This window comes from Bactrocera oleae, chromosome 2 (genome assembly GCF_042242935.1).
Source record: "Bactrocera oleae isolate idBacOlea1 chromosome 2, idBacOlea1, whole genome shotgun sequence".
Lineage (NCBI taxonomy): Eukaryota > Metazoa > Arthropoda > Insecta > Diptera > Tephritidae > Bactrocera > Bactrocera oleae.
Genome location: NC_091536.1, coordinates 99854425 through 99881845, shown reverse-complemented (window position 1 = coordinate 99881845; position 27421 = coordinate 99854425). Strand labels below are relative to the sequence as shown.

At 34.2% G+C, this 27421-nt stretch overlaps 3 protein-coding genes across 5 annotated transcripts in view; 1 reads left to right on the top strand and 2 right to left on the bottom strand.

Moving 5' to 3' along the window:
* kay (transcription factor kayak) overlaps positions 1–5186 on the bottom strand; it is a 40431-nt gene extending 35245 nt beyond the window's left edge. The window contains exon 1 of the mRNA XM_036357606.2: positions 3973–5186. Coding sequence (XP_036213499.2) covers positions 3973–4665 — 693 coding nt within the window. The 5' untranslated portion in view covers positions 4666–5186. The remainder of the gene's footprint in view (positions 1–3972) is intronic.
* Positions 1–27421, top strand: part of Wdr24 (WD repeat domain 24) — a 43088-nt gene that overhangs the window by 15218 nt on the left and 449 nt on the right. The window contains exons 2-10 of one of the 2 annotated variants that reach the window (XM_070106152.1): positions 24863–24995; positions 25058–25499; positions 25551–25662; positions 25721–25809; positions 25879–26208; positions 26267–26348; positions 26409–26561; positions 26625–27116; positions 27191–27376. In XM_070106152.1, the coding sequence (XP_069962253.1) occupies positions 24914–24995; positions 25058–25499; positions 25551–25662; positions 25721–25809; positions 25879–26208; positions 26267–26348; positions 26409–26561; positions 26625–27116; positions 27191–27376 (1968 nt within the window). In that variant the 5' untranslated portion in view covers positions 24863–24913. Of the gene's footprint in view, positions 1–24664; positions 24996–25057; positions 25500–25550; positions 25663–25720; positions 25810–25878; positions 26209–26266; positions 26349–26408; positions 26562–26624; positions 27117–27190; positions 27377–27421 lie in introns of those variants that run through there. The other variant, XM_036357610.2, reaches the window with a different exon arrangement.
* On the bottom strand, positions 18836–24463 carry yata (N-terminal kinase-like protein yata). 2 transcript variants are annotated; one of them, XM_070106148.1, is made up of 11 exons: positions 23505–24463; positions 23218–23441; positions 22825–23151; positions 22462–22762; positions 22114–22385; positions 21893–22041; positions 21664–21828; positions 21460–21605; positions 21266–21394; positions 20808–21207; positions 18836–20743 (listed from the first exon to the last, which is right to left on the bottom strand). In XM_070106148.1, exons 1-11 carry the CDS (start codon positions 23880–23882, stop codon positions 20616–20618), a joined length of 2619 nt encoding a protein of 872 aa, XP_069962249.1. In that variant the 5' UTR covers positions 23883–24463; the 3' UTR covers positions 18836–20615. The 2 variants fall into 2 exon arrangements, with proteins under 2 accessions (XP_069962249.1, XP_069962250.1); XM_070106149.1 differs by having other exon boundaries at positions 21266–21385.

The window sequence follows — 27421 nt, the reverse complement described above, 5'->3', positions numbered from 1 at the left end:
TATAATTTTATAACAACCTAAACGGTTTAAAGTCAGGTGGAAAGTCGGAAATCATTAAATAGGGTATATTGGAGGCAGATTAAAATATATAATGGGGGTGGTTGTAATCTGTTTTCGCCCATTTTGGCTTTAAAATATACGAATGTTATGCAACGTAATGAGTTTTGTTGAAATCGGTCCACCAGGTCCCGTGTATGGGTTTTCCTCTAAATGTGAGCGGTGCCATGCCCATTGTCCAATTTTAAAAGCAGCTCTCTTGTATCATCCTGGGTGTAAAATTTAATGTCTCTGGTTTATTTACTGATTGATCTATCGCGCTTTTAGTCGTTTTTAACAAAACCGTTATATGGAAAGAGGGCGGGGTTCTAATTCATCTTCAAACTGTCGGTAGCGGTTCTTAAAAAAATTTTTCCTAAGTGGTTTAAGAGATATGTATATTAAACTTATTAGAGGGCGGGGACACGCCTACTTTTAAACAAAATTTTAGCCCACAGATGCTACATGCTACTGCGATCCGCTGTACCCTGTACCAAATTACAATTTCATATACTAATTTAGTGCTTAGTTATGACATTTTATAGGGTTTCGACTAATGGCGTTTTGTGGGTCCGATTACACTCATCTACGAACTTCACGTGTACCAATTTTCATTGGGATATCTAAATTTTTACTCAAGTTACAGCTTGCATAGGCAGACGGACAGACGGACGAACAGACATTCACTCGGATTTCAACTCGTCTCGTCATCCTGATCATTTATATATAGGAGGTGTGTTCAAAGGAAAAGGTGAATTTGGAATTTTTTATAAAGGTACTTCAATATCTATTATGTCCCCTTCAATGTAATCCCCTTCGGATATATGTCCTTGTGACAACGCTCTTTCTAATCCTCTAAGCACTTCTGAAATGTGCTTTTTCAACAACTCCTCAGCGTTACTAACACGACATTGCTTTTGCTAAAAATTTAGCAATTTCGAGACAAACTTCACTGCCACACGTTTCATGTCCAAAACTATCGAGAAAATTGAATGGCATGAGCCGATTGATATGTCAACATCCTCTGCAACTTCCCTAACAGTGATCCGACGATTTTCAAGAACTATTTTTCGTACTGTTTCGATGTTTTCTTCGCTTGTCGACGTGGTCGCACCTCGAGGATGCTCATCTTCTCGGCCTTCTGCAAAGCATTTGTACCACTAATAAACACTTTTTTGAGACAAAAAAGAATCACCGAATGCCCCAGACAGCATTTCAAGTGCCTTGAAGCACTTTATTTAATAAAATTTAATACATATTCTTTGATCTATTTCTTTCAAAAGTTAAAAATGGAAGAGAACACAAAAACGTTCTAACCTTTTCCGTTGTCTGAAACAAACTACTATTGGAAATTTGCCCCTAATGCAAGCACATAATAAACTTACGTGTCCGATTATAACAAAAACAAAATATCGATAATCGAATGTACATAGCTTTATCTATTTATCTTATATATAATATATAGAGTATAATAGTTTTGTTCACCTAACGGTTGTTTGTAGCACCTAAAACTAATCGAGTTAGATATAGGGTTATATATAAGTATATAAAAGATCAGGATGAAGAGACGTGTTGAAATCCGGGTGACTGTCTGTCCGTCTGTGCAAGCTGTAACTTGAGTAAAAATTGAGATATCTTTACACATGGTTCTTGGTACCGTAAGGCGGTTGGTATTGCAGATGGGCGTAATCGGACCACTGCCACGCCCACAAAACTTCATTAATTAAAAACAAATAAATTGCCATAACTAAGCTCCACAACAAGATACAATACTGTTATTTGGTATATAGGATCACATTAGTGAGGGCCATCTGCAGTTAAAATTTTTTTTAAGTGAGCGTGATCCCGCCTTCTAATAAGGTTAATGTGCATATCTCCTATACCACTGAAGCTATAAAAACAAAATTCACTGAGAACAAATATTTTTAGCATCTCTATCGACGGTGTGAAATGGGTGAAATCGGGTGATAACCCTGCCCACTCCCCATATAACAGTACTGTTGAAGCCAGAGACATTCAATTTTATCTCTGAGATGGTATAAGATGACTTTATAGGAACCACGTTCAACATTAGATGGTGGGCGCGGCACCGCCCACTTTTAGGTGAAAACCCATATCTTGGGATCTGCTTAACCGATTTCAACCAAATTCGGTACAAAATTTTTTTTGCATATTTCTATGTTACAGTACGAAAATGGGCGAAATCAGATTACACCACGCCTATTTCCCATATAACATCATTTTAAATTCCATCTGATTTTTTCACTTTCCAGTATGCAAATCAAGCAACAATGATTATATCGGCGTAAAACTTTGCGTGAATAATACGTTTAAAGTATGCCACCTTGTGACCAAAAATTATATAAATTGAACTAAAACTGTTCAAGCCTCTAGGTACTGAATATGTTGATCCCAGTGCCTATAGTTGACCTTTTACCGAAAATATCGGTCAACATAGAACCATTTGACTTTGCGAGAGTATAAAATGTTCGATTACATCCGAACTTAGCCCTTCCTTACTTGTTTTCGATTATTTTTAGGTGATATAAACAACTGTAGGAGAATAAAACTATTAGCAACATGTTGCAAGAGTATAAAAAAATTGTACGTTTGTTTACTTTACTTGTGGAGAGTAGCAATAAGTTAGTTTTAAAAGATGTCTTTGTAAACAGAAGATACCAATTTTTAATGTATTTTCACAAGTACATACTATGTACCTATAATGTTCACAAACTCCTGAAGCTGTATGAACCAAATTCATTTGTATTATGGCGCCAAAATATTTACTATTATATCAATTTAAAGCAATTTTGGTTCACAAGACTTGCATTTCATCTATGATACAGTTACCCTCTACTTCCAAAATAACGCCATTTGAAAATATCAACCGATAATTAACTTTAAAGATAATTCAAACAGCAATAAAATGTATTCCAAATATACGAATTATAACAATTTTCAATATTCAGGTTTACTTTAAAACATATCGTTAACGAGAGAAATATCGCAAAAAATTAAACGAGAAGGATTGACATCGGCTCAAACCATCTCCGAGCAATAATATACCCAAAATATGTTATTTCTAATCAGGATTGCAAATAATGCATTAAAAAATAATTTAATAACCATTTGAAATATTTTGATTGATTTGTTTCGGATTGATAAAATACTAATTTAGCATTTTTTGCGCTTGCTTACTTCGTCTTCTACTATTGTAAACTAGAGCTAGCAACTTCAATACTTCATCTTGGATTGCGTGCAGTCAAAATAATTAATAATTTTATCTTGGTATCTTAAACTAATTTTAGGTATTGCTTTGTTACTATTAAGTCGGTCTACCGTTACCATTACCTATTGCTCTAAGCTCTTGTGTCGCCGAAGTTACTAAGGGGTAACTTTATAGAAGTTAGGCTTTCTCAACTTTCTATCAAACTGGAATAACTCTGGTCGCTATTATATTTTGATATCATTAAAGTATAATATTAGTGACTTTATTCCGATCGTTCAGTTTGTATGGCAGCTGTATGCTATAGTGGTCCGATATCGGCGGATCCGACAAATGAGCAGTTTCTTAGTGAAAAAAGGACGAGTGCAAAATTTCAAACAATGTCTTGAAAAACTCAGGGACTAGTTCAGGTATATACAAATAGACAGACGGATATGGCTGAATCGATTAAGCTCGTCATGCTATACATATTATATTTGAAGCACCGCCCATAAAACAAGCGGAAACCACAAATGAAAACATATGTATGTACATATATTTACCTCCAACATACACATACTCGTAGGTTGATGCGATTATATTCTTTTGACTAAAGAAAGTAAAACAAAAACGTAATCAAAATCTGAAGCCACACCCACCGTCAACAAATTGACAAATCAAAATACAGATGAGGAGTAGCTAATTAAGTAACGTTTAAAATATTTACTTACCCGATGATGCTGCTGATTTACGTTGCGTGCCGCCGCCACTGCAGCAGCGGCAACCGCCAAGCGCTGCTGAAATGTACGCGTGGTCGTATGCGAGGGTGTTAAGCCAGGAGAATGTGAACGTGATTGTGGTGAAAGCGATTCTTTAGTAGCAGCTGAGAATGGTGGATGAATCGGTGTTGTTAGCTGCTTCTGCGCTAAACTCTGCTGGTATTGTGGTTGTTCCAGGGACGGCAGTTGCTTATTATTGAGTTGCTGCTGTTGCTGCATCGGTGATCTGTAGTAGCAATTGTTCGCAGAAACTGATGTATCCGTAATTTGTGGCGTTGGTTGTTGCTGATGATGAGGAGAATTAGTGGTTGCCACAGTTTGCGAATAATTTCCATATAAGTGTTCATGCAGATATGTTGTAGGCAGTTGCAACGGTTGCTGCTGTTGTCGTTGTTGAGCACAATTGAGTTGAGCACTGTTATTGTTATGCAATAGTGAACAGTGAGTGCGATTCGTATCACTGATCCAGTTGCTAATGCGAGCTTGCTGGTGATGTTGCTGCAATTGCTGTCCCTGCAATAGCTGCTGTGATTGCACGTGTTGCTGTTGCTGCAACAGCTCCACTGTCACCGTGTCGTTATTGTTCTGCCAACTGTCACATTGGCTTTTGTATGCGCTATTGTTTTTGTTATTGTTGCTATGCATTTTAACAAACAAATTTGTAACACAAGTGCCTACGGAATTTTATTCTTATTACTTCTTTTATAATTTCTTGGTGGTTATGTTACTTTTATGTATTGTTTGTTCGATTTCACACACTAACGGCGCGCGGACACTCCTTTTTCCATCACATGCAACTTAAATGTCGCAGCTGCACACAAGCCTTCAATGCTTCACCCACACAAAACTCATTCACTTTTTGGTACAATACCATTTTTTGTTACCACTATATTAAATTTTGCTTTGAACTTTTGCTTATTTGGTTGTTGGAGTCTACTATATACATATGTATATTTGTCGTAATGAATTGTGTGTATTCTCGTTCTCATTCTCACTTCTACAAGTGAGTATTTAATTATGTATATTTTTCAATTTACATTTTACAATGTTTTGCTTAACGCCGCTCTTGTTTTTGCACGAACGATTTGAGTTCGATCACCGCCAAATGTAAATAGTGATTTACATAAGTACATGTATGAAATATACTACTTTGAATATGCCACTTTAGTTAATATGTTCTGTCTTGTGCTATAAATAAGCATAACATAAATTGCCTTTTATACAGAAAAGAGTCTCAAAAGATCCGATTAAAAGTAATTTTATATAAACAAGGCGGGTGCGTGCATTGACCATGTGCCCCGACATGCAACCTCGAACAATGGTTCATTCGACTTAAATTAATTATGATAATTTTGCTACAAAATGATCTCCTACACACATGATCAAAGATCAGCGGTTTCCAAGATTTCCTTCCTTACTGAAGTACAGACAAAATTGAAATAAAATTTCGAAAAGGAAACTAAAATTTCATAAGCCATAAGTGTAGCGACAACGTCATTGACAGTTAGTAAGGGCGACCTTTTGTAAACGACACGGCAGATAACGGCGCCAATATTACTGCACCTAATGCTCACTGAACGTTTTAGTGTTAACTAAATTTTTATGCTCTGTACTGTAAAACTAACTACACATAGTACCAAAAACCTGCGGGCGGTGGCGCTGCCGAACGACGAAGATGTCTAGGGGGATTACTTGTTGTATTCGTTAGAAGGTTGCAGGTTATAATTGTCATTCGTCGCGCCACATTGTCATTATCAAATATAAATTAGTGATAAATGCTTGTATATAAAAAAAGAACAAAAATAAATGATTATTCGCCGCATTTTAACGAAAGTTAAAAAAGGATAGGCAAAGAAATACATTTTAATGATATGTACATATATGTATGTTTAATGTAAAATACTCCCATATTTACAACAAATGAATGTATGTTGCTATTTTCAAAAACTGAAAAGGTAAAAATTTTAAAGTACAAAGAGTTTTCGTTACATGAAAAACATCAAAATAACTCTGAATTTCCTTATTGAAATATTTTTCTTACTTTGCGTGGAAATCATATGCATTTACACATATACACTAATATCTATGGGCATTTGTCGTGGTATTACTTCGTTTAGATTGCAGTTAAAATTCACTTTCGCGCTATTACAATGTTATGCATTCGAATTAGCGTTTTACTATGTCCTTTGCTAGATTATTATTATTGAATATACGATTGTATGTCCATATGTATGTACATATCATATGTGTATATGTATATGCGTATATACCAGTAGATGTTATTTTGCTTTGGTTGTGAAATAAGTTGTTTATGCGTACACTCGTTTTTTAATTACTTTAACCACGCGCGCACTCTCTGGTTACGTGTACGACACGTACGTATAGGTAAAACGTTCAAATGGAAATGCTGCTCACAAATTTTTTTGCACGATCAGTTACCCTACTGCTGCTTACTAATAGAGTTGGCAATGGTGGTGACGTTTGCGTTGCCTGGCAAACGCTAAGGTCAGCTATTTGGTTGCCTTCTTGAAATGCTGACTGGCTGCTGATCGTGGCTTAGTCACCCGTTTGTTCGCGCGTTCGCTCGTGTAAAGTGCCATGACAATCGGTACTGTTGGCGGCTCCGCTGCAACTCGCTTTGTGTTTTGTCGTTGCAGCTACTGGACGTTTCAGCTTCCGCCCTCCTGTAAGAATTTCCCAAATACTGAACATTCACTATACGATAGACGGTAAAAGCCCTCTGTACGATACTGCGGTGCTAACGCGAACGCAAACACGAACGCGTCTACTTGGCTGGTGGCTGCTTATAGTATGTACAATAGTATGGATGACTAATGCAGCGAGCACGCGCTATAATCACTGCGGTGGTAACGTCAAAAGCAACGATAAAAATACATATTAAAAGTGAATAAATTATTTATATATTTAAAATATTATTATATATACATACATACATATTTGCAGACATTTACCCACTGAAATAAATTTGTGCGAATAAGGGTACAACAGAAGTATATACATATACATATGTATGTAAGTACATATTCAACAAGTAAGGACTATACTTTCAAGTGTTGGCAAAACTTTATACTAAAACATTTAATGCAAAATTGTATTCTGATAATAATAATTGGCGTTCGATTTCTATATTATAAGAAGAAAGAGTCAGATAGAATTAAAATTGTGCTATATGAGAAGTAGGCATATTTTTAGTCCGATTTCGACAATTATCAGCCTAATTTATATCAATTCAATGGTCGAGTAATTGTTGAGGTACGGAATTTTATCTAAAAGTTGGCGGGGTCAGAAATATGCCAATGTCACCACGTTAAATTCGTAATCAGGACACCTCAAATATTCCCACAAACCTCTTAGCACATCAGTCGCAAATTTTTCTTTCAGATATGTTGAGTAGTGTTATTTTTACAATGTATCTACTCCTCTATCTATCTGTCTAAAATTGGTGGCTATTATTATATGTAATAATTGAAACAATTTCCAGTTAGTGGGTGTAAGATAGTGACTTGAAACACATAATTAAAAAATAGTGAAAAAAGTTAAGTCAACTATAAAACATATCCATATAAAAATTCGATAAAGCAAAAAGAAATACCATGCGACCACATTTAATTTGAATGCAAAACAAGTTCAAATTCTCTGTGTGCTTTGAAAGCACGAACGATAATGCTACTGATGTACACACCCTACGCTAGGTGTGATGAGTCACAGTACGCGCCAAATAGACCACACTGATCGCACGACTCAAATATTTCATCCGGCACGAATATATACTAAGTATTGTATGTATATTTCTCTCAATCACAGCGAAAAATGCTTGAGTCATATGCAGAAAATTGCCAAGCAAGATACTCATTGCAATCATACTCAAATCGCTCATAAAATACAGTTACTCAAATAAACGAGTACTTTCTATTCATCTGACGAGATCAATAACCAATGATACTGCAGTATTTATGCATGGCCACTGTCACAGACGAGTGATATAAAAATATATATTGTTGCAGAAAACTGAATATTGAAGCAAAAGGACTTGTTCGAAAAATTTAGTAAGAAACATCAAATAATCAATATGTACAAATACACACATACAATACTAGCCGAAGAGAGACCACTATTAGAAAAATCATTCATTTTCAATCAGTAAACTAGTATTTTCTAATGGCAGTCCTAGTTGTTTAGTAACATATAGTATGTATAATATTTATAATATGGTGGATTTTTAGTTTGGCGAATTCTCCAATAGGTGTACACGCGTAAGAAACCGATCAAAACACAATGTGACATCCGATGGGAATCGCATCGCATCCCTTTTTTTATATCCCTCTTTGCGGGTTTAAGTGGCTAAGTACCTGTTGAACCAATCCGATATTCCAACTTTGATATAAACACTTCTTTGAATTTTTTATTCAACTTTACCCACTTTAATGACATTAAATGAATACAAGTATGTTATTTTTTCACAGATGGGTCCAATCTTTTCATTCTTTGTACTATATATATATCGGTGTGAACACAAGATATCTTAATAAAATTAAATAATAATATTTTGATTAACATTATGTAATTCTCTTAAAACTTGGCAAAATTCCGTCACTAGCATTATTGCCAAAGTTGTGCCAACGTCTCAGGATATTATTCCTTGACATATGGTAATTTGGCTTTTTCGTCATATAATTTCTCTGTATTAGGTGCTGTATTTTGACAGTCTGAAGCTTTTTCGTCTGCGTGTCTCTGCACTATAACCGGCCGACCGATTGTCTTGTATGTTGCCAAAAACAGGAGCTGCTAGCTTGAGGATTTTGTCTCTGCTTTGACAATAATCGCGGTCGTATGAGGAGTGAAAGAGCACAGGTTGTAAAAAATGTTGAGTTGCTGACAGTCGGAATTTAAACGCCATCGTCTGTGATACTAAAATCCAGTCTGTACTCTTTGGTTCATTTAGTGAATTTGGTCGCTGTGGATTTGGTGGGGGAGATTGTCAGGCCCCTTGCTGAGAAGAAACGAGAAAAATCGATTTCATTGCCTAACGTCCATATCGCACAATCATCTACGTATGAGGTGATGGAAATTATCCTTGGTGAATAAGAGAGTTCCGAAACAGAACGGAGTATCGACGACCGCTCAGATAATTCATGGTCCACCTCTTCAGCACTGGAGGGAACGTAGATGGTTCGATGTCATCTAGTAGCGTTGTATGATTGACTGTGCTAAAGGCTTTTGACAAGTCCAACGCTACTAGGATCGTCCCCTCACAGGGTGGATTTAAGTCACGAGCTATCTGGGCGTTTAAGTCGTTAAATGCTGTGAGCTTTTCGGAAACCATTCCGGAAGTCAAGAGTCTTCACTACTGGGGAAGGGAGACTTATGGGACGATAAGACTTCTCGTTGTATTAGAAGAGTGATCAGCGACAGGTTCAGAATCTTGGTTAAGTAACTTATTTCCGTCGAGGTGCCGTATCATCAACAAGTTAATTCCATCTGGGTCAATGGATTTGAACGATTTCCCCTTGTTGATGACACTCTGAACATCTTCATTGGTGGAAGTAGGTGGTTTTGGTTGGGGATTCGTTTTATTGTGCACCTAGTCTGTCTGTACCTAGTACCATACGGTTTTCACCACGAAGTAGCGCACCTATGTTCAGGTGATATCCTGCAGCACGGAAGAGTAGAAAAATTTTTACGGGCCCGGGTTGTATTCAAGGCAAGCACACTTCAGGATATATTAATATAAAACTTACTTAACAGGTTTAAAATTGGAATTGTACTTTTATTAAGTTGTTTTAAAAAAATAAAGCCTTTTCTCCCAATTCGTATCATTCTTATTGTATTTGCCATACCACTGGCAAGCTGCTTACATACACATATCACAACTAAAGTTGATAGCAGGCATTTTCTACTCTTATTTTCAATTATTTCTCTTTGTTGCCTGCGGATAACTCTCATTTCTTTTACATAATTTCAATTTATTTGTCAGAATTATTTAGATGCCCACAAAAGCTGTCTCCTATTAGTTGGTATCAGCTCGCAGGCAGACTGGCGTCAATTATTTTAAAATTACATTGTGTTATACATTTTGGATCCAATGGCACAGCTACTCAGGTCAAAATCCTTCTGCTGCCATTAAAAAGTCTTCGCTATGTGTGCTTCTTGTGTATATACATATGTAAATAGATATGTGTGCATTATTTGGGATTATTTTATTGTTTTACTTTTGGGGTCGAATACTCCTGGTGACACCCACCTACATACATACATTTATCTTATATCGCTAGCCATTTTAATTTAATTTAGTGTAGCGTCCATTTATATGTTGAGGACTCACCTTTATATAATCCAATTTGTAAATACATTTTGTCTACTTTAAATAACACTACTCAACAAATCTGAAGGAAAAGTTTGCTACTCATGGGCTAAGAGGTTTGTGGGAGTATATGAGGTGTCCTGATTATGAATTTGAGTTAAAAAAATTTCCTTCACTTTTTTTATATTTTTGTAATTTTAGTATATTGATATATCTAAAATTAGCAAGAAATAGTCTCAACATCACAGTCGCAAAATGACTGTAAACTAGTATAATTTGCCTTTAGTTAGTGCCTCTCCTTATTTTCTAATTTTTCATATTTATTATTGTCGTTTTTTACCACATACTTGTTTTTACGATTTCTAAATGCCGGACCTACATACATACATACATACGCCTATAAATGCCACACTACAATTTTTTGTCGCCCAACTAACGATCAGTTTTGTTGCTTGTTTGGTATTTAGTTTAATGTAGTGAATTCTGGTGTGACTCGTCACTTATAGTACATCCTTTGGGTTGTGTCGACAGTATGCCACACCTTATTATGTACTGTAATGATACATATATTATGTAAATAAATATATTATTCAATTTCCTATTTTGCCCATTCACAACAAAAACTTCCTCTTAGCTCCAAGACCGTGTGTACCAACATTCATCAATGTAACTCAAGTTTTACTTTCATCATCCTGTCCGTTTCGATATCGTCATCTTCCCCGATTAGGTTTACATGATTCAAACAACCGTTAAGCGAGCAAAGCTATTTTGATGTGTGCAAAATATTATATTAGTAAATAACTACACTATAGGAAAATTTTAAATGTACTCCCCTTTCTCTTGGCATTTGATCGGAGATGCTTCACTATGCCAAAGATATATATACATATCTTCTTTGCTTCCACTGCAAAATAAACTAATACCAAACTTGATTTTTCTGAAGTTAACCATTCTCTGCTTTTTTATTATGTGGACATTCATAACCACATTCTCATTGCTTTGAGCTTACATTCAAACTCCCGTAAACGCATTTCATTATATGTAAACGCTTATTTAACTAAATATGTATGTGTGTATGTATAAATTCGGTTCATTTGTGTTGTTGATTTCTACTTTACTGACATGTGTTTGCGATTGATGGGGAATGCCAGCCACAAAGCCACATTTTTCGGTAAATCATTTTCATTTCTTTATTCCATTTTGGAGATCAGATGTTTGTAAATATGCTGAATTTTGATAACACCACCTCCTTCACAAAGCAAATGGCGCTTTCGAGTTTAAATTTTAGCACAAACTTTTCTCGCTGTCATATGTCAAATATGAGCAGGTTGCCCCAGCCCAACGTAAAAATCTTTTCCACTGGAACTTCCAAAAGAAACTTATGAATCTGCAACAAATACATTTTAATTTTTAGTTTAAAAATGTTCAACTGTTTAATTGTCTATCAAATCTTTACTTTTTAGGTTGACAACATCAATGGAACTTCGACTAAAATTATTTGTAGTTCGTAATACCCAAAAGATTTTGATGGATTTGAAGTTGAATTGCTTCAAACTAGAGTTGCAATCCGTAATAGGGTTATAATTCACTATCAAAGAAGGACGGTAAATAGTGCTTTGCTTAATTGCTACCAAAAGAAAAAAAACAAAAACCAAAAAATAGTATGAATATACCATTTGTTTATGATGAAAAAGATGAATTTGAAGTATTGCAAGCGTGTTCTATAGAATCCAATAACATTTTTCTTTTTTAGAAATTTAATTTTTTTAATTTTTATATAGGTATTACTAATTATGTATGTACATACATATGTTATAGGCAAATATAAATATGAAAATATACGTTTAGGGGAATTCTTCTTTTGGAACACTGTTTGGTCTTCTTTTCTAATACAGGTTGGTTGAAAAGTTGGTTGGTCTCACCAAGAAATAGCACTACTAGCTCCAAATTTTTTTTCTCAAGTTGGTACACCTGTCGTGATAACACATGCAAAGTTACAAGTTATTCTCTCAAAACATTCTTTGTTTACAAGCCAAAAATTGAATATCGCACAGTGATTTGATTCTTTGTTTTGAAAGGTTTAAAAGCAAAGGAAATTTATGAACAATTGGTAGAAGGGTATAAAGTATAAAGAGTCCTCACCTTCAAAACGCACCGTTGAATTTGGGGGAGAGGAATTTAAACGTGGTCGAGGTTTGAAGACGATCCACGCGAAGCACGACCAAAAACCGCAACCACACCAGAAATCATTGATCAAGTTCATAATATTGTTAGTGAAGATTCAAGTTTGACTAAGCGTGAAATTGTTAATGCCATAGGCATCTCAGACGAACGAGTACTACATATTTTACATGGAGAATCACATATGAAAAAGCTGTTTGGAAAGTTAGTGCCGCACACGTTAACAATTCAACAAAAACTGGATCGAAAACAAATTTCTCAGCATAATTTGGAGCGTTTTAAGCAGAATAAAACCGATTTCTCGCATCGTTTTATAACTATGAATGAGACTTAGATTTACCACCAAGATTCTTAATTAAAACAATAACGTTTATAGTGGACTGAAATTAGTTGTTCTGCTCCAAAGCAGGTGAAATCACAACGATCAGCTAAGAAGGTTATGGCATCAGTTTTTTGGGGTGCAAAAAGAATTTTGTTGATTGATTATCTGCAGAAAGGTAAAACAATCAACCCTGAATATTATTGCAGCATTTTGGATCAGCTGGATGAAAAAATTCGTGAGAAAAGGCCTGGTTTGCAGCACAAAAAATAATTTTTTTGTTTTAACAACGACAAAATTCAACGAATTATAGTACGAATTGCTTGAGCATCCACCGTATTCACCAGATCCCACACAGGTTCCCAGCGACTACTACCTCTTCAGAAACCTAAACAATTCTTTTGTGGAATTGCGTTTTTCGTCGAATGTAGAAGCTATTACAGCCGTAGACTGGTATTTTGCAGAGCTTTCGGAACGTCATTATAGGGATGACGTAAAATTATTGGAGGATCATTGGAATAAGTGTACCGAGGTTAAGGGAGGTTACATTGAATACAAAAATATATTTCGTACCAATAACAGTATTTTTTAATTTTTAGCGCAGAAACTTTTCAACCAACCTGTATATTAAACATTTAGATATTTACTACCGTTACCAGTAAGAATTTTATTTACTGATTTTTTAATTCAGATTAGAAAATGTGTGCAGAACATAAAATTATATGTATGTATATACCATGTGTACGTATGCAAATATATGCACCCAAAATTATTTTGAAAAGCTTACGATTTATCCGAATGGTGCAAAGCGGAAAATTATACTGATAGTTTATAGTTAGATAGTTAATACTATACTATTATACTAATAGTTTATTAAAAGTCTAGGAAATCAGTGGCGGCGTCTCTATTACAAGTTGAAAGGTACTATAAGATTTCATTGTTGTATTTAGTTGCTATTTTAGGCTTTCATTATATCCTGAACAGGATATATTAAGTTTTCGACGAAGTTTTTAACACCCAGAAGGAAACGTTGGAGACCCCATAAAATATATACATAAATTATCAGCATGATGAGCTGAGTTGATTTAGACATGTCCGTCTGCCTGTCTGTCGGTCTGTCTTTCTGTATATATACGAACAAGTTTCTCAGTTTTTAAGCTATCGATATGAAATTTTGCACCTGTCCTTTCCTCACTAAGAAACTGCTCATTTCTCGGAACGGCCGATATCATTCCACTACAGCATATACATAGTTGCCATACAAACTGTTGCCATACATATTGAACAATCGGAATCAAGTGCTTGTATGGGAAACTTTTTTATTTGGCGTAACATCTTCACGAAATTGGATCGAAATCAAGTTCTTGTAAGGAATCTTTGTATTTGTGAAGGGTATTATAGCATCGGTGCAACAGAAATTAACGTTTTTTCTTTTTTTAATTGATATTTTAGGCTTTTACGCTCGTCATTCGCTCATGCAGTGGTGCGATGCCATGAATTTATAAAATACAAGCAATATATGTACCTAGACATGTCCATATATTATACATGAACAAAATCGAACAGACGGATCGAATAAAACACGAATTGTCGTTTCAATGGCGTCCAGGTGTTCTGTTATTAAGGCTGTATGCGTTATGCTGTTCCTTGTGAGTTACTTCTAAGTATGTTTGTAAATTTTGTATGTGCATCAAATCAGAAATTTACCAGTTTATAACTAACAATTCCTCTCTAAAATCCAACTAGACGTCAAATTTCAACCAATTATCGAATGATTTTCTTTATTATTTTATTTACCCATAATGCAACTAGAATTGCTTAGTCTATTTTTGAACTGATGTAATGTGACAGTTACCATTTGCTTGTATGGAAAAAGGAAATCGTCTGACTAGTTAAACTTTCAGTGCTTACTAGTTTTAAAATTGTTTATGACTAGTTAATTTCACTACTCTTGTATGCACATACCTAAGTATATAGTATGTACATATGTTAAAGTCACAGTGAGTTTGTATGTCACTGATTTCCTAGGAATTATTGAAAAAAAGAAAAATATTTTAAACGTTATGTCAAAAGTTATTTGACTTGATGAAATGAGATTCTTTTTAGGTTTAAGGTGTTAGGTGTGTTTCAGAGGTTCAGAAAAAGGGTATTTTTACTATTTTTTATGTATGCATGCAATCATATATTTTATTTAAATCATTTAGCATATCAAAGAAGCATATTTAAACGGAATTTTATGAAATTTTTGCTTAAAAATTCCGAAAACTCAGCCGTCGTCTCAAAAAAATTCTCTTGCCGTGGACAGCATAAGTTGGTTCATCTGAAATCAAAAACCAAAAAAAAAAAGGTTACTACATGGGTAAATCTCTTATTGGATGAAGAAAAAAATTAAAATTTTTGACAAACATCGAATTTTTTTTATTGTTCGCTATGTATTGGCTCGAAAAAATTAGTTGTAATAAAAGTAAAAACCTTCGTTCAATGACTAGATAATGTTCTTTTAAATATGTGTGCAAAATTTGAAAAAAATTGCTTCATAACTTTTCGAGAAATCATGTCCACCGAATTTTCCAACAGAAGCACTTGCCAGTATAAAAAAGTTAAAAATTGATGAAACAAAGAAAAAATCGAGTTTAATTTAATAAAACAAGCTCCGATACAACAATTAATTATAAATAAATTAGCCAACAGCTGCTCAAAGTGTGTTATGAGATTTCTACCTTTAGATGCTATTACATATTCTTTTAGTTTTTCATTTATGACCATGAGCCATCTGCTCACCTCAGTTTCATTACTACATTCCAAATGTCATATATAATTTATCATATATTCCGAATGTATGTAAATTTTACAATCCACCTGTATTTATCTGGGAAAGGCATATGAACCTATTTATATAATTAATTTGTGGTACCGTATTAGATACATTATTCTAAGCGAAAATTTTTAAATTTTAAGTTAAGCTTTCAGTTTAATTTTTAATAATAAGAAACTTTGGTAACAAATATTAATAAAATAAATAGATGTGGTAACGAAAGTCCCCACATATAAATGGTGACCCCGTAACGGTATCAAATATCCGACTGTGAAGCTAACAGTATCCACATATAAATGGTGACCCTGTAAACCAATCAATCAGACTATGGAAGCTAGCGGCGGCTCCTCATATACCAGTGACGAGACTCTAGTCCTTCGATCCGTTTGATTCACCAACGCAACAGCAACTAAACCACATCATTCCAGCATCAGTCCTCACCGACTATTTATCTACAGCCGCACCTCACTACCAAAATAACGCAACAAAACAATCGAAAATCGAATACACGTAGCCCGCGAAAATTCGAAATCCGCGATACTTTTTGAACAAACCTCGTATGTCGTTATCATAGTCGTTTCAAAATGGGAAATACCAATTTATTATCGATAAAGTCGATAACGACAAGGGTAAAGGGCAGAGGTTTATTATACATAATTCATTCATTTTCGGCATCAAACTGTATTTTGCTAATCATGACATTATGTTGTTTGTTGAGATGTCTGAATCCGCAACTCATATCCACATAAGCTACATAAGAATATCAACCGGAATAACGGATATCATTATATTAAATATATATATGGTGGAAAGAGGAATGTATGTTTCGATTTCATCAATGTATCGATGTATTGAGTATAAATGTAAACAAGGGTTGAGTCAGCCATTGGAGCTTGTGATGCATGTACCTATGTATGTAAGTATGTATGATATCTATGTGCCTTAAACGTATTAGGGCGTGCAGTCACACCCACTTTTACAAATTTTAACCACACAACCACTGTCTTAATCTGAGCCTCAGCACAAAATTTGACTGCATTATATATTATTTCATTCAAAGCCATTTTGTGGACATGACAATTATACGATACACCTAAAAAACTATAATTACATGTTAAACTTGTTGCTAGAGTAAAGCAATCAATTACGTGCAATTACTTTCACGAACATTTAATTTCATCTTTGTACATATGTATATAATGCATGTACATATCTACGATTTTAAGTATGTACATTCAAGTAAATAGTCACATTTCAAAATATTGACGCAATATTTGTCCGATAACATTCATTTACAGCACCACCACTATCTCCTTTTGTTTTTGCATGAGAATATTAAAATTTAGTTTAAATAAGTTAAAACCCAGATCTGGCTTATCTAACTGTAAGTGGAATAAGGTAATTCTGAAAATTTGTATGACCAAGTCTATTAAATATAATAAAATACTTTATAATTATTATAATGAGTTATTTTTTATTTGATTAGTACTTATTTATACTCACTTCAATGAATTCTTATTCTTCGCAGTCTTGAATTTTATTTTATACATAAGCATGTACAAGTATATTAAAATTGTGTTTATTCTTTTAAAGTTTTCGGCAGGGAAATGGAAATCTTATAAAAATACAAATAAATATGATGGAAACTTTGCGATTTATGCAAGTGAACATTAAACCAAACTAGCAGCTAGATATATACACATACATATATACAAAACTTAAAACAACTTGTACAATTGTAAAATTATTTATGGATTCCAAAGTAGAAGTTTGTTTTTGTATGCACAAATTTATAAGGAGAACTTCTCCAACGTGGTGAAAACAAAAGACCAAACAAAATACTACCCGAAGGAAATATAGAGTTTTTAAAGCAAAAGCATACATATGTACGTATGTATATACTGTGTACATGTGTGTTAGATATGGCTAGACTTTAAATTAATTTTTTAAAAAACCTTTCATATACACGCATTTAATCAACTCGCGACATCATGAATTTGATTATAGCCTTAAATATGACGTTATTAGTTTAAACTTATTGGAAATCGGAAACTTTATATTTGTAGTTAACAACAGATTGATAATTTCTTATATTGTACCATATTATATATATTTTTAAGTTAAAAAGAACATGAAGATGGTTAGCAATTATTTCTAATATTTTATTTTGCAAACTTGTGTGAAGGCTTTAAATTAGTATTATATTATATTAAAAATTGTCCACTGAAAATATTGCTAAAATGAAAATGTCTAAAATTGCTCAAGTTGTTTCTTAAATTGAAAGCATTATAATACTTAATTTATTATCTCTTTTACGGTACAATTTACAAATTGCAACCTATGTTTATTTAAACAAGAAGAGAGAGAGATTTTTAATGGAGATATTTATCTTGATTTTGATCGGTCAGTTTGTATGACAGCTATATCCTATTGTCGTCCAATATCGGCAGTTCCAACAATTGAGCATCTTCTTTGGACCAAGTTGGTTGTTTGTATCATGTTGGATCATTAACAAATTACTAATGTGTATTGCGGTAGTGGACCAACTCATGTCTTTACACCCGATTATTGCAACTCGATCGTTGCTCGCACTTTAGCGATCGTAATGAATAATCACGAATCACACGTTTGAATTAAGATTGCTTATTTGTTTTTCTTAATGAATAACAATGTGATTATGAATCCTATTTGAGTGATAAATTTTAAGTCTTTGATTAAATGAAAACCATACCAATTTACGATTTTTGTTTTCAATAATAACATGCACATATGGTATATAAAATCAATGTAATATGTTTCAAATGTTTGCAATTAGTGACAAAAAGTTGTACCGAATATAGTATTCAGCTGGGATCTCTTTGATGTATGCAAAATTTGACAATATCTCAATTCCAATTGGACCACCTGTTTTATATGCAATTAATCTTATTTTGAAGTAATACTTGACATTGCAGTGTACATTTTATTCGCGTGCATGCATAAATCGTAATTTTCGCAGAGAAAAATAAAATGTAGCTATATTTTTGTATTTTACTGATTTTCGTCAAATAAATACTTTTTACACTTTAACGTTTATTTTTAAGCTTCTTATTTAGAGAAAATTTGTAATTAGGAACGTAGATAATATTGAATAATATTAATATTTAGAATTTCAATAAAAATGAAAATAAGTAATATGTGTGAGTACAAAAAGTATATGTATTTTCAAAATCTGGTAGGCTCACACTTTTCGTTCATATTCCATTTCTTAATCAAAAATTAAAACATACGGTATAGTGGTGCTTTCACTTCTAAATTATAAATTATAATAAATTACTTATCTAAAACGACATAATTGTATAAGGACACCAATTATGATAAACATAACTGTACAACTGGTTTAAACAAATGCCTAAATTTGTTCGAGTCGTAGCCGGGACCCAAATTTCTTATTATTTTAAAAATTCGAAAGCGATTTAAGCCCCGATCACATTATACTTATGTATGTCGTTCAATTGGATATACTTTGAGCGTTACTGTAGATTCAATAATGTTATTTAATTTGTGTTTTTTTTTAATTCGCCAGTTAAGTACATACACTCTGCTGGAATGCCTTGTACGATCTAACCAACATGTATACACATGTATAAACGTATACAATATGAACATAAATAATATCTGCAGTGAATAACTGTTCATTCCAAAATTCTGATCACTATACAAAAATACCCAGCTATATACTAAATCCACAAATTCGAGGAAATAATAACGTAATTCACATTTCATATTGATAAGAAGCCAAGGAAACTGGAAATATTTTTGCCAGCTAAAAAGCACCTAATCGAAAACAAATAATTGTGTTATTAATAACAAAATGTATCTTAATTGGAAAATAAAGTTCTAGCAATTATATATTCATGTAATAAGTATGGTGGATTTCCGCTCGTCGCACTTTTTAGAAATTTGTTTTGTGAGCCAAATGCTTTCATATCAAAATGATATAAAATCGCTCATTCTGCCACAAACAAGTTCCCATTAAATATATTTTTCAGATATAAAATTCCGTGGTGTAAAGCCAAGTTACCTTAAAATTAAATAAGGAAATCATAATCTGATATTATCCAAAATGACCATTATGAATTTCACAAATTAATCCAAAATGCAATGATAATAAATAACAAGCAAATACATACAAATTTATACTATATGAATTTAATTTAATTGGGCTCATTATATTTAATTAGTAAATTCAATCATCTGCACGAAGTCTAAGTACTACAGCAATGATTTCAATTATTAGAGTGTACTATATACAATAAAATCTATTGCTGAGATAGCAGTACTAAGTATTTTAATTTGAAATTCGTATCTAGCTACTTTTGGTTTTATTTGTTTTTGTGGTTAATTTGCAAAAGGTAAAAATATGAGCTAACAATATATGTTGGTGCACGTAAGTTTAAACAATAGTGATATTTTATGAATACACAAACATTATTTTGTAAGAATAAGTGCAGCATTTTCCTGCACAATTGTTGATAAGACTTCATATAGCATTTTTAAGTTACGCTTGCACCTTAACGAATGTGACTAAATATTGTATTTCTACATTAAATTTTCAGTTTTTAGAGATTTTAAATCATAAATTTTATATGCGAAATATTTAGTTTCTATTTTATACTCTTTTGTTAATTTTTCTTGTTTTTGATATTTAATCTATAAAAAATCTTTCCATGTCTCATATATACCTATAAAATTACAATTTTCTCTTGCTTTTCAAAAACTGCACATTTGGTTTCGGACAAATTTTACTACGTACATATAGTTATATCGTTTCTTATCGCCATGTCATGAATTAGTAAACAAATGTATACGCCAAAAATGCATATGATTTGTATGGGGACCTTATATACATTACACTCAAACAAGTATAAATATAATTTAATATATAACCATTTAGTTAAAAACTAAAAATCCACATCTTAAAGCTTTTTGGCACCCAATTTCATCGGGCCACTTGTACGTTGCGCTCGCCGCGCCTCCAACTCACGTTGCCTCTGCAATTTTTTCTCTTCGCGTTTTCTACGCGCCTCATCCAACTTGGTATTTCCTAAATATATAATTAATTAAATAATTTTGGATAAATGTTAATACAATGGTTTTATTTTCTTTACCCGTCAGCTGTTCATCAACAGGTTCGAATTCACCATCGGCCCATGAATCGCTATTCCAATTTGCATTAGAATTCGTTGAGTTATTTATGTGTGGTGGACTGATATTGTTGCAATTTGAAAATACCGTTGTTGTTGTCGTTTGTGTAATAGCTATATTTGAAATATCTTTTGGTCGCATGTCAAGGGCATGCTGATTTTGCCCCCTTGATGGCGATGGCGATGTCGCTGTGTGAGTGTTCAGTTTAGCTAATGGTTCGATAAGCTCATTCAATTGATGTTGCAGCAATTGTTGTTGATGTGGGCGTGCTGTTGGCGTACACATTTGCTTATCCACAGGAAGAGCTGATTGTCTCGTATGCAATGGCTGCGAATGTTCGTCTTGTTCTTCCTCTTCTTCTCCCTGTAATGTTTTGAGAGCTTTAAATTTTATTTTTTCAAACTCAACATTCTTAACTTACTGGTTCTTCTTCTAAACTGCCCCACTCCTCATTATCCCAACCATCACGCACTTCATTGAGTGCATTCGATGCATTCAATTGACCATTGTTAGAAGTGCCAGCCATTGGACTACTAGGGTCCTGTGATGTCTAACCGCAAATAATGGTATTTATTTAATAAATATTCATATATAATATCGATAGGATTTTCTTACGTCCATTTCGCCCCAATTTTCGTTATCCCAGTCGTTATTGCCATAATCTGATGCAGACGCTGATGTGTCGTTGCTTTCATGCTCTAGTGATGTCATAGATGTGACGCTGGATGTTGTCGTTGATAAGCTGCTACTCGAAGGTTGCTCTAAAAAAATCCACTATCTAAATCCATTTAATATTTAAAATAAATGTAAACACCATACCCAAAGATGCAGGTTTAGAGAGATTTCGCCCAGTTAAGGGCGGCCGCGGACGTGAAGAATCACTTTGGCTGCGGTAGAATTTAGCTGTAACTGCTGTAACAGCCCAGCCCGCCCATGTAGCTGCTGCATTTCCGATCGATGGCGTAGCAGTATGCACATCAGCTTCTAAAATTAAATATATTCAATATAATTTCATTATTGACATCTTAAAACATTTATTTTAACTTACCCATAGTTTCCCGTAGACTTGGGTCCTCTGATACTTTTTCCAATTTACCCAAAAAGCCACGTATCGTTTTGAAAGCTGGATCGCGCACAGTCTTTTCAGGATCAACAGTTAGAGAACACAAAGATGGGAGAACCCTGTTTGCCACTTCACTAATTAATTTGAATTTTTATAGAAATCAAAAAATTAGCTTCCATTATTTTCATGTTTGAAGTATGCATTACCTTAGCAGGAAGTATTGTTGTGTAGCAGCCAAAGCAAGTACGCCAGCTACTCGTGCTGGCGGAAAAGGATCGCGCATAGCCCTTATAAAAGCAGACACCAAAACACGCTGCCGCACCTGTGGATGTAGGTGTGGGGCGATTTTTCCCAAACACACAGTTGTATTGGTTCGTATGCCACCCTGATCATCGCGTGCTTGCAAACGCGCAAAATGTCGTAGCACCTCAACATTCAAATTATTGTAGTTTAACTTAGGGGCCAGATGAATGATAGACTAATATATATACATAATATGTACATTTAAATTCAAATTTCATTTATTTGAAATCAAATAATTATCTTTTTATCACCTTTACAGTTTGTTCTCTTATGGTAGCATTGGTATCCAAGAAGCCATGTGCGACTTGTGGAAAAATTTGATCATTCACTACCTGCGGTTGTAAATGTGCTATAAATAATTCTAATTGTTGTAATAATCGGGAACGCGTCACACGATCTGTAGAAGCAAAAAGCTTCACTACACAGGGAACTATGCGTTTTTGGTACTCAGCTTCATCAAGTAATTTTCCGAGTTTAAACATGGGTGCGAGCACAGCTGATCCTGCATCACCATATTCATATGCAGTGATAAGCTGAGGAAGTATTTTATGCCTGCAAAGTGCGAATATGGAATTTATTGAATGAGTAAAAAATATACATATATACATATCTACTTGCAAACGTTGTCGGGAAAACTGTCTAAATGCATAGTTAAACCACTAAAGAAACGATTTTTCTCAGCTTTGTCTTTGATTTGTATTTCCTCAAGGAAAAGTAGAGAATCAACTAAATCGTTCTTAAAGAAACCACCTGGTTTGCGACATCTCGTTATGATATCAGCTGGGTTGGGCCTATTTGAAGGCGATGCGCCTACCAATTCACAATAAAGAGTTTGCAACGACTTTGGTATATTATCTATGTCTTTAAGGTTTGAACGCATTTTTAGAGGTCCATTGAATGACTCCCAAACTAAACATCCCAATCCCCACATATCAACTGAGCTGAAAGTTAGGCATAATAATACTTTAGAATACCTTAAATTGTAACATTAATATAAAATTTCATACCATTTTGTAGCTGCTTTTAATTTGCTCTGGTCGTTCTTTTCCGGTGGATCATACACCTCTAAAGCGGGTGGCACTTTAAATGGTGGCATAGGATTCCCGTCCGCTGGCGACACATATTCCAAACTACCAAGTTTCCATTCACCAGACGAATTAACAAATACCGACCAAACGCAAACATTGTTGTGTCTTAGGTTACCATCGTTGTTAAGGAATGAAAGTGCGCGCTTGGTGGTTAAATATATTTTTCAAATAAAAGTTGTATCAATTAAATTCAAATATATGCTTACTGTGATTTGAAACACCCCCCATGCTAAATACAAATCTTTTTGAGTACCATGAGAGGCCAACTTCTCAATGTGAGTACCCAAAGCCTCAACTGCTTCAGTAGCAATATAAAGTGTTTTCTCCGTTTCAAATGAGTCCAGATACTGTAGAATGCTCGGGTGCCTTAAAGTCTTTAGCCGTTTCAATGCTCCCTTTGCTAATTCACATTTAGCATCTGAACCACTTCGTATATCATAAACAAATACCGAGACTTCTTCTTGCGTGCCCTTACGCTTTGCTTTGTGCAATGTCCAAATGGAGCGTGACTCTAAACCGGGTACTTGTTCACCAATATCATATGGAAAGTCTTTCGTCGAGTCGCGCGAGAAGAACGACCACATTTTTGATCGACGGCTGAATATTTTGTTGATGTTGTCGACGACAGTATGTCACACAAAAACAAATAAATATGAATTCTGCTTACAGGTGCTGTACAATAATCAAAAAACTATTTTCAGCAACTGTAAATGTGTTTTAAAAAAGTTAATAACGAATTTTGCCAATTAATATATGCCAGCTGTTCAGTCAGTACGCAACCTAAAGCTTTATTATTTGTTTCACAACCACCTCTCTCTTCCAAATAATAAGTAAAAAAAAGTTAGTTTTTTCCCAATTCACTCCGTTGTCCACCAAATTTTCCTTATTCTTTTTACTTTCACTTTTTATTTCTTCATACTTTGTTTTAGTTTTACACGCACCAATATAGAAACTTTAATATCACCTACAATTTTCCTGCAAACTTTTACATTAGTATTATGAGTTCTCGCACATATTTTCCATTATAGATAACTCTTGTTAAATAATTTATTTTATACTTTTAATATTCCTCAACTACTTTTTGGCAATTTAATGCATATTTATATCCCTTTACCAATAAATTTAACTTTTCTCCTGACGTAGCTATATGATTACTTTTTTTACTGCGAATGTTATCTGTTGACGTTTCCTATATTTACACACAGAGTTGTGTTTATTACGTAGATCGGGAAAAATTGTGCAATATATTCAGATATTCAGATGGTGTATTTAAATTAAATTGTTTAATTTTTTTAATGAATTGTTCACATTAATATTAAGCGTTAAATAATATTTGATAAAAACACTTTACCATTTTAGATCTACCTAATTCTATGTAAATACGATAAAAATGAGTCTATTGATAAGAAATGTCAAAAATTGTCATTTACTATTGGCACATATGTTGTGATACGCTTCCATTGTATAGGCAATAGGCAATGGCTTTATTGGTTCATTAGGATCAAAAAGTTAAATTTCCAATTTAAAGAAATAGTACTAACGGTGTAATTGTGTAAATATGCAGAACGTTCAGGACTGGCGCGAACGTGGCACTGACGATGCCAATACCATTTCAATGCGCATTTGCCAGGAGGGACATGCCAATGCATTGGCGTTAAATAGAGAATGTAACCAAATAGCCGTCGCTGGCCGAAGTCGTAAGAAAAATAACTGACGATCTGATTAAAATGACTTAAGTTAAAAGATATTTTCATTTCAGTTTTAAAGGTGTATGCGATTTATAGTGATGGGTTTACAGAAGTTTGCAATATGCGCGGTGGTAAAAATCAAAATCTTAGTTACTCGTCTAACGATGTAGCATGGAGCTCCTTGGATAGTAATATATTGGCTACAGCTGCCACAAATGGTGTAGTATCCGTATGGGATCTCAGCCGCTTCGGACAAAAGAAACAGTTACACGTTTATAATGAGCATGAACGTACTGCACATACAGTTGGCTTTGACATTCACGATCCGCACATACTCGTATCTGGTTCCCAAGACGGTACTATTAAGCAATTCGACATACGCAATGAAAAGTCATCGTATACTTACTATAGTAATTCAGAATCTGTGCGTGATGTAAAATTTAGTCCACATATGCAATATGTAATATCGGCAGTTTCAGAAAATGGGACCGTCCAATTGTGGGACCTCCGAAAGTAAGAAGTATTTTATTTTGAACATGAATATGTATTGAAAATATTTTTTAGAGGCGACAAAAGTATTCTACAGTTCACAGCCCATAGCGGACCTGTTTATACTTGTGATTGGCATCCTACCAAAAATTGGCTGGCCACCGGAAGTCGTGATAAACAAATAAAAGTAGGTATGAATTATTATTTAATTATATTACACTTTTTGTTTACCTCTTTCAATTAAGATTTGGAATATGGATGGGAAAGCTTCGTTGGAACATACAATTCATACCATAGCAGTCGTGGGCAGGGTAAAGTGGCGGCCTGATCGAACGTAAGGAAAATGATTCAACTTTTATAATTTTTCCAAATCCTTGATAACTTTATATTTGTTTAAATTCAGTTATCACATAGCTAGTTGTGCATTAGTTGTCGATTATAGCATTCATATTTGGGATATTCGACGGCCATACATACCATTTGCCTCCTTCAATGATCATACGAACGTTACTACAGGCATCGCTTGGAAGGGGGACAATTCTCAGATCTTACTTTCAACCAGCAAAGACTCTACTATTTATAGACATGTATTTAAAGATGCCATTCGCCCGGCATTAAAAGCAAATGTACAAGGTGCAAGTTTGGGTCATCGTGGAGATATTTCTTTCGCGCGGAAAATTAAGTTAACTTCTACTGAGACTATTACACAAGGATCTAAAATAAATTCATTTGTGTAAGGAAGCTTGAAAAAAATAAATGTATATTGAATTGAATTTGTTTTATATTTGCAGCAATCGGCGACGGCCCACAAATACTGATGAGCAATTCCATTTAGCTCAATCAGATGTTTGCCAGTTTATTCTTAAGCCATCGGTAAAAAGAAAAACCAACAAGAACAAGAACAAGAATCAACTTTTGTAATTTTTTCTTCAGTACACTGGATATTCAGTTGAGGAGGAAGTTACACATTTAAAGGAACATGAATGCTTCATAGGTTGTGCTAAAGAGCTAATTTTGAGCGGTAGAAAGTTGACAGATATGTGTGAACACAATGCAATTGTTACAAAAAAATACGGAAAGCACAATGTAAGTCCAAAATGTTCACCCACTTGTAAATTGTAATATAATTTCATCCCACACAATATATAGGCAACCACATTGTGGACCTTTATAAGGGTTTTATATGGTTCGAGTGAATTCAGTAAACAAAAATACGATATACATCGCAACTCTTTTTCTAATCAAAAAAGTGTGCAATCCTTACGTCGCCCCGCACAAATAGCAAACGTTCATGAAGCGCTTCAGTGGGATAGTAACCCAAATAATGACATTGCCAGTAATGACGACAGTGTAGATAATGTTATGCATCTGGATATCGATTCGTCTAACGGTATTGTGGGCGTAGGTTTGGGGAGCATTAAACAAAATTATCCCCCATTCGGTTCTGTAATTCTCTCTGAAACTCAAATACTTAATGAAATAACATTTGACAATTTTGATCTACTACGGGAAGGCTTCATATACGTCGGACCACCAGACTTCTCAAAAATGCATTCCCACCAAGAAACCGCATTGCATCATGACGTACAAGCGGCACGTCCACAATTAGATTTAAAACCTGAATCCAAGGATAATCCAACTGTAAATTACTATTTTACATATATTTATAATTGAACAAATAAATATGTATGTGTGCATGTTATGTGTACTTATAGGCGTGCAACATGCCTAGTATTCTCAAGGTAAATACGACGCCCGCCATACCTATTTGGGAGCCACATCAATTTGTTGCGGAATCGATAATGTTGCAAGGAGATGTTGGCGATGTGCAAACAAGTATTTCAATAATGATCGCTATGGGTGAGGCACGAAAATTTCTCCAAATCGATGATGCACTCGTTGTAAGTATGCCTTCTCAAGTCTATGAGGGATTGTGAGACAAGTAA

Excerpts from the sequence above, each read along its gene's own strand:
- yata (XM_070106148.1), bottom strand. The coding sequence starts at position 23,882 with ATGTGGTCGTTCTTCTCGCGCGACTCGACGAAAGACTTTCCATATGAT. Across the intron at positions 23,152-23,217 it reads TTAAAAGCAGCTACAAAATG|CTCAGTTGATATGTGGGGAT; the intron begins GTATGAAATTTT and ends CCTAACTTTCAG. Across the intron at positions 22,386-22,461 it reads TAAGAGAACAAACTGTAAAG|TCTATCATTCATCTGGCCCC; the intron begins GTGATAAAAAGA and ends TATATATATTAG.